The sequence below is a fragment of the Bombus bifarius genome, unplaced genomic scaffold, assembly GCF_011952205.1.
Source record: "Bombus bifarius isolate JDL3187 unplaced genomic scaffold, Bbif_JDL3187 scf7180000008244, whole genome shotgun sequence".
Classification (NCBI taxonomy): domain Eukaryota; kingdom Metazoa; phylum Arthropoda; class Insecta; order Hymenoptera; family Apidae; genus Bombus; species Bombus bifarius.
Window position 1 is genome coordinate 831,592 of NW_022884538.1, and position 16,617 is coordinate 848,208.

General features: G+C 35.6%; 1 protein-coding gene, 1 long non-coding RNA gene and 1 other non-coding gene across 8 annotated transcripts in view; 1 reads left to right on the plus strand and 2 right to left on the minus strand.

The window, feature by feature from the left end:
- The window catches only part of LOC117211790 (neurexin-3-like), a 295,832-nt gene that overhangs the window by 13,617 nt on the left and 265,598 nt on the right, over positions 1-16,617 (minus strand). For 5 of the 6 annotated variants that reach the window (XM_033456011.1, XM_033456008.1, XM_033456009.1 and 2 more), the window contains 3 exons: positions 7,318-7,559; positions 5,267-5,390; positions 397-567 (listed from right to left, as the gene is read on the minus strand). In XM_033456011.1, coding sequence (XP_033311902.1) covers positions 397-567; positions 5,267-5,390; positions 7,318-7,559 — 537 coding nt within the window. The remainder of the gene's footprint in view (positions 1-396; positions 568-5,266; positions 5,391-7,317; positions 7,560-16,617) is intronic. The other variant, XM_033456010.1, reaches the window with a different exon arrangement.
- On the minus strand, positions 4,443-4,548 carry LOC117211820. The gene has a single exon (XR_004488355.1). It is a non-coding gene; the product is annotated as a U6atac minor spliceosomal RNA (small nuclear RNA).
- On the plus strand, positions 4,831-7,319 carry LOC117211792. Its single transcript, XR_004488331.1, has 3 exons — positions 4,831-5,056; positions 5,178-5,441; positions 7,249-7,319. It is a non-coding gene; the product is annotated as an uncharacterized LOC117211792 (long non-coding RNA).

Here is a 16,617-nt window from a genome sequence, read left to right on the forward strand (position 1 = left end):
TTTGAAGAACCACCCGCACTCACTTAGCTGCCATCCTGAACGATGCACCGACTTAGCTGCCATCCTGAACGGCGCACCGATTTATTCGCCAGCTCGAACGTCGTCGATTTATTATTATTTTGCCATTATATGAACAATGAAAATACTTCCGTGGCTTCCTGAGCGAAACACGTGTTTTCGGCGTGGCAGTCAAAGTGTTAATCCACCGCTGGTATGGTCGTTGGTCATTCTGCCACGTAGACAGGAACGTTTAACGAATGTTTAGTCGGATTAATACCTTTGGTTAACGATCACCAGGCCATAGCTGCAAGCTCACGAGTAAAATACGATCAAAGTAAACGCAAGAAAATCGCACGAAACCGACAAAAAGAAAATACAGAAGGAAATGAAACGGACCAGTGGCGGACGTGACGAAGATCTCCTCGGTGGTGACGGGTTCCCCGGAGCCTTCCTCGCAGTCCTCCTCGTCGTCGCACGACGGACGCTGAAGGTCCTCCTTGTGATGCTTCGGCCTGAACGTCGTCGGCGACCTCGTTGGCGCGACGTAGACGGGCGTTATTATGTCGTCTGTGAAGAAGGAGAGAGAAAGTGGGGTTAACGATTATTGAAATTGCGTAGGATGGCATGCGACGCTCGCATAATTTCCGTACGATTGCGTGGTTCTCGCCACGGTTTGCGTCATCGGTGTAACGGAAAACGAAAATGTGGTTACCCGGCTGGCGGCGGTGGCGCAGGGAAAGGGCCGATAATGGAGATAGAATGCGTATTTGATTGGGGAATTTTGTTGGCCGATATCAGGCTCGTTTCAGCTTTCAATTCGGTTGCCACGGGAACGTGGTCGGTTTTTCATTTTCAACCATATCATTCCGGGCTACGCGCGCTGATCCTGGCTCGATGGATGACAGGCATCGACGGGCTCCGAGTGGGAATAATGATATTATTAACCCGGCGATCGGGATATCGGTTGTATCAAACCCGTGAGTGGAGAGGTTTTTCTTTTTTTTTTTTATTCTTCTTCAAGATTCGAGAGACGATTGGATCGGACGATCGAATGGTCGAGGGTACAATTGGAACGGGTGTAATTGACGTAATTCGCGCTATTGTTGCAGCAAAAGATATAACGATGGTGTGAATATCGAGTTACGAGTAATCGTGAGCTATAGTTGATTCGTATGGCGCTTTGGTCTGGTTTATTTTAACATTTCCTTTCTTCATACTTGCGCGTTCACGCTGTTTATTATTTCAGGCAGAAGACGTAATTGCAATCTCTAAATCGTATAATTCATACGCATAATTCATTTAGTATTTCGACTATATTTTTTGGAATATTCCAACTCACTGTGTTTCCAGGTTTACACTATGCATCGCTTTGGAAGGAAAGCGTAGTTTCTAATTTCATGGAATATTATCGTAATCTACCGACACTAGAAAATATGTTAAAAACCAGAGTATATTTATATGGAAAATGAAAACATGGAGGAAAATTTCCGTCCTCGTAAAAATGTTTATCGACGTTTCGTTTAATTCTATATTTAGACCAAGTGTGAGGGTAAGTTTTATAACCGTGGCCCTAAATAGCTTTAACCTTTAAGCTGTGTTACGTTAGTCATTAATTACAGGCGGACTTGATCTGCCTCGAGAAAATAAACAGAGAAATGGTATTTTGTCAAGTGGATTATTAGACTATTATCAAATACCGCGGTGAAATAATAAAGATGTTTATTCTGAAAGCAGAAATCTACGTCTAAGGATTATCAACAGGAATATGTTTCATCTCGTGCATTCGAAATTATCTTTTCAACCTTTCGTTCAATTGTACAATTTCTAGAAACGTTCTGTCTATTTCCAGAAATATATTGTTTCACGTATCGTCATTATTAACGCATATCGTATTGTATTTAATCATTGACGAATTTCTACATTACATTTGTATTATGTTTCATAACGTTGTGTCGATACCTTTGCGAAATGTTCTCAGTAAAACCCCTTAAACTATACCGCGCTCGTATGCGTGTAAATTCGAATTGCTTAAAATTTCCCGCGGGAAGCTTCCTCGAAAATGCGCCACATTAACAAACGAAAAAACACTGCACGTAAAATGCACAATGAAAAACGCACAGGTAAATATTACAATTCTTATTATTGAATCTACTTTTACCATGTACAAAAAAAAAAAAAAAGAAGAAAAAGGAACGAAGAAAAGGAAGAAAAATGCGTTCTTCTGTGGTACAATGCTTTAAATACTTGGTGACTCGGTATTATCGCTGGAAATATCGCGCTTCTAAAATTACTCGGCGCCAGCTGTTAGTTGTTATTAGCTGCTTTCGTAATATCGTGACGATCGGTGCGCGTCGACTTATTAAAGGGATCGTATTAATTCAGTTTTTAGTCAGCCGGAGAAGATTTCCGAGCCGGCTGCCAGAGAAGACGAGGAGGTCGACGAAGGAAAGAGAAAGGAGGGGCGCCAGCCAGGGATCCTAAATATGCAAATGAATCGAAGATACAACCGGGCAAGCATGAAGACGAAAAGGTGGCATGCCATGCGATATGCGAACCCATTCGTGCGTGTGTGTTCTCGTTTGGCCTCTTTCGGTTCCGCTATTATTTTCACCTACAGAGATATATATCTCATCGACGATATTTTCGCAATCGATTTCTTAGAAAAAATTCATCGCCAATTTCGTTTGCGTTATGGCACATTCGAATGATTATGCGAGGCGATTCTCCACTTAATGAGGATATTTTGTGATATGAATTTGCTATCGAAGTGACTATTTGGTTGGCAACTAAGTGATTGCTGATTTTTACATTAGGCGGTAATTACAAAATCAGCAATCATTTAGTTGCCAACCCAATATATTTTGAAATAGCATTTGACTATTTATCACTGAGTATTATCAAGAATATAGTTATCGCTTAATGAGGATATTTTGTGATATGAATTTACTATCGAAGTGACTATTTTGTTGGCAACTAAGTGATTGCTGATTTTTACATTAGGTGGTAATTACAAGATCAGCAATCACTTAGTTGCCAACCCAATATATTTTGAAATAGCATTTGACTATTTACCATTGAGTATTACCAAGAATATAGTAATCGCTTAATGAGGATATTTTGTGATATGAATTTGCTATCGAGGTGACTATTTTGTTGACAACTAAGTGATTGCTGATTTTTACATTAGGTGGTAATTACAAAATCAGCAATCACTTAGTTGCCAACCCAATATATTTTGAAATAGCATTTGACTATTTATCACTGAGTATTATCAAGAATATAGTTATCGCTTAATGAGGATATTTTGTGATATGAATTTGCTATCGAAGTGACTATTTTGTTGGCAACTAAGTGATTGCTGATCTTATAATTACCACTTAATGACAACATCAGCAACCACTTAGTTGCCAAACCAATATATTTTGAAATAGCATTTTGCTATTTACCACCGAGTATTACCAAGAATATAGTTATCGTAACGCAGTGTAATTAATTCAACGAAGCATATTAATCGTGAAAAACATATCTGGGAAGTTCATACGAGATAAAATAATCCGCAGAAGCTGTCAGCAGCATATTCTAATGTTTGTACGCATACATCATAAGTAATTAGCGTTTATCGATATTTTTCTGCAAACATATTTCCGAATGTACGTATAATCGACGTTTGAAATAATTAGGTCTGTCTCGAGATAATTATAAATCGTGTTTGATCGAGGGTTTAAGCGATGGGCAGATTTAATGCACGTTTCTTTTCCATTCGTAATGACGGGATAACTGAAAATGACAGTTAGATTATTTAACGAAATGTTACGTCGATGTACGTGATGTTGAGAGGGCCGGTGGAAATTGCATTTGCACAGCATCGCTGTTTATGATAAAATGTCGTGTATTTTATATTTCAAGTAATTTATCAGTATTATTCATTCGGAACAAGAACGATAAATTTATATGACGAGAGTTCTGCGCTTTCGAAATGATTGATTTCTATAAATGATCACAGTATTTGAAAAAATAAACAAGTGCGAAAACGATCATCGATGAAACAAATAACGAAATATTCCTATCATCTCGACTTGTCACATCGATGTTTTTTATTTCATTCCCGACATTTATAATCGATAACATTTTCATAAATAATATATTAGATAACAGAGATTCCGTAGTTGCCGAACTCTGTCAAAATATTGTCCCTCCGTCGATTTCATTTCTTCATTTCTATTTTAAATAAATTGCTTTGCAAAACGTATTTGTCGAAAAATCTGCCAACTACGATCGATAGCACTTTCATAAATAATATCGTCGAACAGAAGAGATACCAAAACCAAATTTCCAACGTTATATTTCAATTCCGTTTCGATTTAAGTTTCCTCGTTTTTCTCATCGAATCTCATTTTCAATTTACGTCGAACAATTAGTCGCATCGCGTTGCAATTAATGAAAAAAAAATCTGGTAAGAGCCACCGAAAGGCGACCTGTGCCTTACCATTTATATGTGTTCCATCCTTGTCTAGGGGAGTGCTAAACGTCTCTCCTTTCATACTACACGCTAGATGTCGTCTGTTGCGTTCTTATATAGTAACGTAGCGGCCAAACGACCACTAGCGAGAAAGCAATTTTTCGTGAATAGCTCGAAAACGAGGGATCGAATCGAAAAGCTGTGAGGACGTTTCTTACTCGCCACGATACAACCGATCGAACGATGTAACGTTCGAGTTCGTTCGTCGTGTATGAAAAATTAGTTATATCTATATGTATACACTATATGTCTATATGTATACTTGGCTATTCAGCTTTAATTTTCAGTTCACGCATGCGAAATTATGTTCTTTCTCAATTTCTTTCCATTTTGTTCTCCTCGATCTCCGAACGTGTCTCTTAATTAATAGATGCTCGGAATAGCTGGTGCAACTTTCTGCGACTAGCAATAACATCGAGATGGAAATTATTTTGCGAATGTACATGCGATTGGACCAGATGACCAGATGATCGGATGGCTAGGTGAGATTGTCTCGTCGAGCAGATCGATTTGTGGACGCGTGACTGGCAATTCCCAGTGAGTAATTGTTCTCTCTCAAAACAGAAAATATCGTGCGATTAACTTTGTCATACGTGTTGCAGCAGAAGTTGGTGTAACGTGCACGCACATATATATATAAAATCTGAATATGTGGTAGATAGAGGAGGAGTTAGGCGCGTAGAAGAAATTCCTCCGCGAGCAGGCGTGCAGAAGGAATTACTTACGGCCTTTGGAAATGTTACTTACACTTACCGGAACCAGGCTCGTAGATTGGCGTGCATTCTTCGTCTTCGTCGTCGGCGGCGCAACCACTTCCGGCACCGGAAAATATGAGGTCGTCCATGACGCCTGGGAAACCGGACGCCGGCGTCTGCGGTGGAAAAGAGATATGAAAATTTATTGCGTCGTACTGAGTAAAAAGGTATATTCCGTTCGAGCGTTGGACCGTTGTTTCTGCTAATATGAAGGAAGAAAATATTAAGTAAATTACGTAATTTTTGTTGAATAATCGATAACAATTTGTAAATATCTAATACCTTTAATAATAGTACTAATAATAATATTATTAAATAATAGTTACTTTTACTAATTACTTTTACTAATGCTATTATGTATTATTTAATAATAGTATTATTATTAATACTATTAATAATAATAGTATTATTATTAATACTATTATTAAATAGTACATAAATAGTATATAAAATTATTATTAAATAATATATAATAATATTAGTAAAGGTAATAATAATACTTTTAATAATAGTCTTAATAATAATATTATTGTTAAATAATAGTTACTTTTACCAATTACTTACTATTTTATTATTATTTTATTATTAAATGGTATATAGATAGTATATAAAATTATTATTAAATAATATATAATAATATTAGTAAGAGTAATAATAATACTTTTAATAATAGTCCTAATAATAATATTATTGTTAAGTAATAGTTACTTTTACTTTTATTTACTATTTTATTATTATTATTATTAAATAGTACATAAATAGTATATAAAATTATTATTAAATAATATATAATAATATTAGTAAAGGTAATAATAATACTTTTAATAATAGTCTTAATAATAATATTATTGTTAAATAATAGTTACTTTTACCAATTACTTACTATTTTATTATTATTTTATTATTAAATGGTATATAGATAGTATATAAAATTATTATTAAATAATATATAATAATATTAGTAAGAGTAATAATAATACTTTTAATAATAGTCCTAATAATAATATTATTGTTAAGTAATAGTTACTTTTACTTTTATTTACTATTTTATTATTATTTTATTATTCAATAGTATATAAATAGTATGTAAAATTATTATTAAATAACATATAATAATATTAGTAAGAGTAATAATAATACTTTTAATAATAGTCTTAATAATAATATTATTATTAGAAGTATTAGGGTCAGGGCTAAGCTATTAATATTTCAGCTAATTAAATATTTTTAACAATATTATTATTACAAGCATTAGGGTCTGCGTTAGGCTATTAATATTTTAGGTAATTAAATATTTTTAACAATATGATTATTAAAAGTATTAGGTAAAATACAGTTTCACTTTGGAAATTTAAGGCAGTTTAATTTTACTAGAACACGTGGAAGCATTATCTTCAATGTGATATTCATATTTATTAAAGCACACGGTAAAAGTTATGTACGTTGCTAGAGAGAGATTTTTATGAATCACCAATTTCTATTATCCATATCTATATTCTAATATTCATACATCTAATATAGGATTCGGTTATTACGAGTAAACACTTCGTAAGCGTAATTAAGCCCAGGACTTCGCAACGATTTACACAAACTGATGTTACAGATCATTAATTACGATTATATAACGTACTGATGAACGCGCTATAAACGCACGACAATATCTATATATAACACTGCTAGCGAATGATTTATCAGTGAATAATACCTAGTTAAAAGACATAAACAAAATTCGAAAGCAGAATATCTTTCCGTGTAAAACATAATCGTCGTTTACGATACTTTACGTAATCCTTTTAACGAAAATCGCAAGACTCGAAATTAATAGAAGATAGTACAACAACTCAATTAAATAACCAGACAAATCTTCGTCAAATTTGTTAGAAACAAGTAACTATAAATCAGGTGAGCAACTATATTATCCTCTGCATTTTTCTAATTTTTCTATATGCCATTTCTCTACGTTTAATTTTCCAGGCATCCATCATCATGTGCATAATTTCCCTGACCAACGACTGCGTAAAATATCGTTGGAAATTTGATTACCTGTTGCATCCTCTGCAACGGAGCAGCACGGTCCAGCAGACTTCCTGGAGGTAATAACTGAACATCTCCTCTGGTGATAATTCTTCCATCCTTCGCGGCAGCGAGTTCCAAAATTCGAGCGCCATTTACGACCAGACCGGCGATTATGCCCAAGAACGACCTCTCTACTCTGCCTTTGTTGCGATTCCATCGACCACCAACTTGAATAGTCGATTGACTATTGAACACCGTCAATTGGCGACCTGCGAGCGACAGTAAATATTGTCAGAGAATGGCCCTTTCAATTAACGATTCAATTTCCCTCGATTGGTTAGTCGTTACGCGTAAATGGTATCTAAGCACAAACAGTTGTAATTAGACCGATGATATTCATGCATATTCGTATTTGTATCGATGTAATGAAAAATATAGAATTTAGGTAGAAAATTGCTTTACCTATCGTTAGTATCTTATACACCTGTTAGATATTCTAGACAGTGGCTTATTTCCCATATTTCACGATTATTAGGTGCTTTCTGTGTATTTTTGCATCTGCAAATTTTCCATACTATACGCGGTTTAATTATAATATCGTATACGATAGTACAGTTAAGTATACATTGTTGCAAATATCGATCAACGTAGAACAGGATTTTACAATTTGTAGTTTACAATTCGCAATGTTTAATATTCAATTTAATGGGTGTAATATGAAATGAATTATGTTATTACGCTTGAAATTTTGTATTATATATATATAGATATAAAAATAATTTTCGAAAAAATTTCATAGGTTGTTATTACCTATCGATACTTTATATTCGTTAAAATCGTACACAGTAAAACGAGGCATTTTCCATTTCCATGGGGAAATTATTTTGCAGTAATAAAATTATCAAGCGAGTTACAGCTAAAATTATGAAATGTTTATCACCGTTAAATAAACTACACACAATCTCTCGGTTAAAATCAACTTAACTTCTCGAAATTATCCGATTACCCCTCGAAACGATATTAAATTACCATTAACATATTTAATTACCACTCTGCGAAGTGATAACAAAGTATAACATATGACCCCCCTCCTCAAAAAAAAAAAAAAAAAATAAAAAAAAAGAAAGGAAAATGCTACTTTGTACGCGCTGGTGAGTACCAAAGGGATAATTTATTCCGTTTCATTGGCTGACAAATGTTTTCGTTTGACCACTTATCAGGCGAACAGAAGCCTCTGAGTCTGGCATGGACTATTGACTTGTCCACTTGGTCAAATAGCGTGTCTTATAATTAAAATTAGATGGAGGCGATCTTCTCGTATCCCCTACTCTTTCGCCAGGGTTTGCTTCCAGACCTTTCCCTTTGAACGGTCTAAATTTGGTTGGTTTTAAGAACAGGCTAACATGTCACGTGTGCAACTCTTTAGGGTTCGATTCGTCCTTCGAAGACGACACACACGCTGCTTCCACTATCGGCGGCAGATTTATGATAAGAATAGCTTCCGTGATAGATTCTATTACGCAAGTTAGAAACCTGTCTACGACGAGGCTGACAGTGTAATCCGTCTATCTATATATATATATATATATATGTATACATATAAATATATTCATGTTAGCAGAAATGGAAGTTCGAGGTTTCAAACATATGTGATAAAAAGAACTACAAATTGGCATTTTTAAAGGATGTCATGTTACCACGAGCGAAATTTCACCCTAGTTGTTTCTTATCCACCTTATTGGAAGCCTTCTTCTTTTTTGAACGTTCAGTATGAATCGATTTTTATTGATTTTTCTAATTTCTACGCTACTCGCTGGCTATGAATAAATACAATTATTTGAATAAAATATAATTGCAATTGATTCGATAGAGCGAAAAATACGAGCTTTGCAAAGATAGATGACATGACGTCAATATATCTTATATAGAACCAATTAATAATTAATGTTATGGTTGTAAATACTTTGGTTCAGAAGGCTGACAGAAATACCTACCCAACTCAAGAACCATAAATAAAATACATTGGTATTGAAGCAAGAACATGTAATTAGCCTAATCACCTCAAAATATCCTAATGAAGTGAAAAATTGCCCGCTTACAAAAAATATGACTCAACAATATGACTTACGTCCTTCTTAAGGACGTTTCGTAAATCCCATTAGGCGGAAAGCAACGAAATTGTAAACAGCACTGCGACGGTGTCGTTAACGAGGCGATAACGTTGCAACGAAATTCGTGTCGGATGAAATTTCATCCGAGACAATTTTCGAGCAGCAGGTGGCTGACTGACGGTTTCGCTCACAAGCGAAGCGAATTCGTACGTTCATCTCAGATATGTATATTAACAGGAGACACGGATCAGGCCAGCATAGTCGTCTCAGAGGTCCCCATGCTCGTCAACCTCGAACCGTGACGATAAAGTCGATCGGCAGAAGATCGATAATGCGGCTATTTTTTTATTAGGCGACTAGAAACCGAGGACTTGGCACGCGATCGGACACGTTCGAGTAGCTTCACCCACGTGATCAGCCATAGGCGAGTTAAATACCACTTTGTAATAGGAAAGCAACAAACCGAGCGAGCTTTCTCGCCATCGAGCTTGCTCAGCTGGAGGACATCGAGGGCCATTATCCTTCGACTATGGATAATAATTTTCGGCTGTCCCGAGAAAAAATGAGCCTGGCTGACAGCCTTACCAGGGTCGCAGAATCTGCCAAGAGGATCACTCTGGTGCCGTTTTAGGCAGTGCGGCAATGGCCTCTTCGACTGTCCTGCCCTTCCGCTCGCCTTTTTGCTTCTGTATGTTTCTTTATATCAATTGGAAATATTTTAGTTAAGAGTGGAGACGTCCTTTTGGCGGGCGGGGGGTAGGAAATGATTTTCAATGATATTTGACGCTCGGTGTGTTCAAATATAAAGTAGGTACTCGGTTGTACCCTTTGGATATAAGGCGCGTGCGAACGATAAATTTGAAACATTGTTTGCGTGATATATTTGCGATTGACGATAGTTGGTTCCGTGGATAATGTCGATTTTGGTTAATATTGATTTAATTCATTGGTGAAGCTAACAGATAAATAATTTATGAGATCATCTAAATAATTTATAACAAATTACATATTCTTTTTCCAATTTCTCTTGCTGATCTATCCTCATCTGTAATGATCCGCGATGTTGACAGTATTTATGTAATTATACTTCGCAGCTGATGCTAATTTATTTACATTTAGTGTAACTAATTATGCACGCGAATTAGAAAAGTTTCACGTAGACGATTTCTTTAAAATTATTTCATTTTTAAATATCGCCTAAATCGTCGACAGCTTCTATTATCATCTGCAGAATTATTCTAATTCTTTTGTCATCGTGAACAGTGCCTATATATAAATTATTACATGGGCAATCTTTGTCTTATTAAAATATAGCTTTCGCTAGCTATTCGCAGCTGGTAAATTAGGAAGTTTCAAATAAGAGATGGAAACGTTTCGATCTGGCATTTTGTACGTATAACCGATGCGTATTGCGATTAAGTGAATTCCAAGCTTCTCGTGGATCTTTTATACGTGACGTCAATCGAGTTGACGTCATTACTATACTATACTGTGACTTCATATCCACTGTGCGTCAGATAAAGCGGACATTATACTGTGTTTATGGCAGCACGCTTGTATTCTGACTTATATTTAGTATATCATTGAAACTTCCGCCAGTTCTTTCTCCATTCTTGTAAAATGTACATTTTATCAAACATATCTATATACACCGGAATAATATTCGCCAGAGCGTTAAACTGACATACAAAAGGAGACTTCCCTGGCGTCGACGAAATTTCAACAACCTTTTTACGCGCCTAATATACTCGTATAAAAAGTTTCTATGTACGTTCGAACACATTTACGGGCTACTATGTAAACACAAAAAAAGGCACGCGTCAGCTAAACTGAAGAGGTGTTCTCTGAGTGACTCACGCGGAACTCGACTCTAGTTCTGCGACACATTTTTTCTGCCCACTCGGCTGGCACTTGCCGACCAAGCATAGTGAGTCTATCAGCGTAGTATAAAAATACAGTTGGTTGGTCTCAGCCTAAGTAACACACACATATATACGTATATATAGAGTTACATAGAAAGGAACGCACGTGCCAGCACGCGTCTCGCAAGTATATCGTCAATACTATACTTGGCTTCCTCAATGACTTTTTGTCAATAACAATGACAAGAAGAAGTTGGTGGAGCGACAGATGCTTCCCCGAAGAAGATAATCGTGTCACTCACACCGCATTCCGATTTGAAGAAGTCCAATAAACTGTATCACTTTATTAGGAGAGCAGAAGGTTCGTGAGTGAGTTCGGGTTCCCTGTCCGACTTAATCGTGAGATTTTAGGCAACCAGACCTCGTTCGTCGGAATCCATGACCCCTCCAAATCCTCGTCGACCAATAGGAAACGACTCGTGAGTCTTCCACTTGAGTCTTTTTCTTCAGTTTCTTTAAATACAGTGTTTTGAGTGGATCGCAGATTTTATTTATGTATAGATGAGAAATTCGAAGGTGTAAAAATAATGCAGAATATTCAACGTAAGATACGTACTCGCGTTATTACTTTAATATTTGTGTAATTATTTGGAACGTAGTTAGATGCTACGAATGTGAGTTGTTTAGTTATATTTTTGGACACATTAAATTGCATAAATATCATAATTGCATAAATATTTGATTCTTGTAATATATTGACATTCACTTTGATAATTCATTTTATTGATACAATTAGAATTATTACGTTCTATTCGAGCATTACGATAAAATAATTTCTAAATTATATATTTTCCAAAAGCATAATTTGTAAACTATAAATCTCCATTGTACAAACAATTTATATATGCGATTATACGCTACAAATATTATTACCACGCGTATAATTTCTCAAATAGAAATTATACTGGTTTATTCGATATACTCTGCTTCTTATCATGGCGAATGAATTAAAATAATTCCCCACCACTTTTCCCTATTTAATATACAACCCGTCTCTTTATAGATACACGTAGAAACTTATCGACAAGACCATCATGTTTTTAATGAAAATGACGTTCGACTTGCCGATCGTGGAGAATTTTATTTTAAACAGGCCTGGACGCGTTGCTGGTTAGATCGCTGGCGTAAGAATTTCGTTCGTTTAACCGTCTAACGTTTCGTGGCAATTAGCTCTTGTACGACATAATCTAAATTAATAAGTAAACTGACAGGCAAGTATGGCGAACGTGGAGGTGGTGGACCTGAAAAGTGGGTTAAGAAGTTGCCTTCGGACGCTTAGATAAGTGGCGCATTCGGTTAAAATGGATCAGGAGAGAAGAACCCGAAGGTGGATCGGGTTGCCTAATATTTGGCTTCGCCTTGGAATTCCTAAATCGACGTCCGGCAGCGATGGCGTCCGCTTTTCGAGCGTAAAGCGGACGTCCGGCAGCGATGGCGTCCGCTTTTCGAGCGTAAAGCGACGCGACGCACGTTGCAGTCGCGAGCAAATTTTATTTGAAATAAAGGCGGGAAAATGAGAATGTTTGAAACAAGCTATTTCATTATTTTTATCTTGTTGCAATACTATACCAATGGCTTACCGTTGGTAACGTACGAGAAGAACATATTTATTGCGTTACTCGTACGTTTTTGGATTATGATAATGCACAGTGTGAGTCTAATAATACTGCATCGGTTCATAAGATATGCAAGAGAAAACAGATTTTCCGTTTCGATTCATTTCTGCGAATAAAATAACGAATAATTTGCATCTTAATATCAATCTGAATTTTAAATATTTCTTGTATTATATTTATTTATTATAGTTAGTGGATGCTGTATCTAACAGATGAATAGAAGTAATCAAAAAATAAAGAGAACAGCGGATAGAACGAAAAGGTAGCGAAACTAACATCGAGTTTATATTTGTTCACAACAAAAGACACGCTTCGAAAAGAAAATTTCATTTTTTTCGCCACTTCGACGGAAGAACTTACACGAAAGATTTCGTCGGTTTTTCTTTGAATACGATGGAAAATCGAAACATATCGTTGGCAATCTAGTTGTCCGCTTACGGATAATCGGAATGCCACGATTCGGTTTCTGGTCGATCGGCAGGAAACGGTAAACGCGCGTGTGTTCGATTTAATTCCACGCGACGTTTATCGTGCGAAACAGGCGAACGATCGAAATGGAAACGCGGCGGCCATCGGACATCGGTCCCACGGACTCGGTTTGGGAACTGTTTGCTTTCACAACGATTTTACGGTGGGAACAAGGAATGCCATGGCGCGTACGCTTGGGTATGGGAAACATCGATGATTCCCAGGCGATGGGAGCGCGACGTTTCGTACGTACGAAACGTGAACAGGACATGTAAACGCACTTTAACGTGCGCTCTCTAACCAGTTTAGCGCGACATGAGTCGCTTCTTGCTTATTTAACGCTAACGTTACCAGGTCCGGTGAAATGACCAGTTTCAAAATTTCATTTAAAATCATCGTCTGATTTTACGTAAATTCTCACCTTAACAAAAATTCTGAAATTGATTAGTCAAATAATATATAGGGTGGTTGGTAACTGGTGGTAGAAGCGGAAAGGGGGTGATTCTACGAGAAAAAAGGTCGGAAATATAGAATAAAAATTTTTTTTTTCATTTTTCCATCGAGACAACGATCTACAGTGAGATCCGTTATAACGAGACGCGATAAAGTGCAAATTCAAAGTCGATTTTCTCGAAAACAAAGCCATAATGGCCAAGCCATAAACAAAATATAATGTTAGTAACTTGTTTTCATCAAAGAATCTTCTTCCAACCTTCTCGAACACTTTTTATCCTCGATATACGCAAATAGATACACAGCTACTTGACGAAGTTTCTGAGTTATCGAACGATAATCTTAAATAAACAGCCACTTGGATTGCCCTTACGCAATCTACCAGCCAAGCAAGCAATTGAGGAGCGTGAGAATATTAACAAAACTTTGATGCGATACGCAGCACGTGCTGTGCCATTATGATTACGCATGGTCAAGCAAACAGGCTGCAAAAGGGGTCTGAATAATGCAAGAATCGTGTGAGAGCCGTGGGTACGTGAGCTTCGTACGGCAAAAATCATTTTACGCAGGAGAGAATGGCCGTGAACAAGGATCTGTGTACTGTGAACGAAGCTACGATGGAATGTTGTTACTATGTCATACACCTACGGCCTATATATCTAAATAATGCTATCCATGTTTATTTTTAATAATAATTTTCAAAGTTTGATATAATTGTCTGCTATAAGATTTTCAGATTAATATTTCCATGAAATATTCGTAGACCAATGGTCCGCTATTTGTTAGCAAAAATTTCGCAACGTCGAATATTCAGTGTATAATATATAAACTGATATTAATAAAAAAGAATTTCATCAAAATACTATTCTATCGTATTTAAAAAATGATTTCATTATCCTTTGTCATTTTTGTCTTTTTGTTGCGATGTAGAACATATGCTTATCGTAGAAGTATGCTTCTTATACCACGAAGCGTTATAAATCTTCATTTCGAGTAATAATTACGAACGAAATAAAGTGGAATTTTATCTAAGATACTTTATCGTTGTTACTTCATTATTTTTATTTCTTTTCTATGATATAGAACTCTTGTGTAGAAATGTTTTTCTTGTAGTTTGAGGCAACATAAATCTTTATCTCGAGTATCAATTAAGAACGAAGCAAAGTTGAATTCGATGTAAGAAGTTTAGCTATTTATCATTTAATAATTTCACGACGAGTATGTTTCATCTCTTAGTTGTTTTCATAGTTTCGTATCAATATTGATAAAACGTAATAGCGTAATCTAAATAGCTAATAGCATTTATCTGTCGAGTTTATCGTCTTCTTATAGAATTAAATTAAATTGTACAGGTATTGAGAGCTTTGAAAACTTTAAACTACGATATCGATCCTATCTCAATTTTAATTCCAAATGAAATTTTAATTCTAAGTAATCAATTAATTCTAATTAACGTTTCTCTATGAGACTTTACAATTTCCATTTAAAATACCTTTGATAGGTGTAAATATGTTTAACAAGTAGCATAAAAATTATCATGAAAAGGTAGCATTCCGTTTGACTGAAAATTATGTTTGCGTATATATATCGTAACAAAATTGCATTTCCTCTGATTGACACAAAGTTTGTATTACATAAATATAAATATAGCTCGTTAAAAAATATATCGAGCGGAATAAAGTTTGTATTCACGCGGAGTTATCAATGAAGTAGTAGTAGTAGTAGTAGTAGTAGTAGTGGTAGTAGTAGTAGTAGTAGTAGTACTAGTAGTAGTAGTAGTAGTAGTAGTAGTAGTATTGATTCTAATTAACGTTTCTGTATGAGACTTTAAAATTTTCCATTTAAAATACCTTTGATAGGTGTAAATATGTTTAACAAGTAGCATAAAAATTATCATGAAAAAGTAGCATTCCGTTTGACTGAAAATTACGTTTGCGTATATATATCGTAACAAAATTGCATTTCCTCTGATTGACATAAAGTTTGTATTATATAAATATAAATATAGCTCGTTAAAAAATATATCGAGCGGAATAAAGTTTGTATTCACGCGGAGTTATCAATGAAGTAGTAGTAGTAGTAGTAGTAGTAGTATGCGGTGGGCGATGACTATAGAAGTAAATGGGCGGAGAAAACCCGTTAATACCGCTATAGTAGCAGGTAGTAGGCTCGTCTGGTAGGTTCAGAACAACCTTGAGATTTCAAGGCCGTTCCTAGTACGAGCTCCACTGGTTTAGGAGAACTACCACTTCAACATGTTCGCCGGATGCTTCTAAACACACCGCTTAGATCAACCCTAACCTTCTTTACGCTTTATACGTGTCGCTTACCTATGCCAATGCCTATAGATCTCTACGTACTGTGTCTTTATTATCCTTTTGCTGAAATACAATTTTTTATTTCCACTTTCGTTTACGTATTTATATTTATTAATTTATTAATTTATGATATTTGTCATGGTGGTTGGCATTTGAGTTGCAGCTTCAATTACTCCATCTCCCCATTGTCTTGTTTATGCGGCTTTCATACTGATTTCTTGAGTATATTAATTTAGCGACGAATTATTTTCAATGATACGAGAAACTGAAATTAGTGAAAATATTCTGAAGAGCTTTTAATTGACGGTGTAAATGAGGGTTTCAGATTTCTTGAATGGATTAAGAAAAAGGCGATTAACATAATTTAATAATAATAATCGATCCACGTAAGTTCATACTTTGACGAACATAAGTGAAGAAACAGAACTGCAGTAAAAAT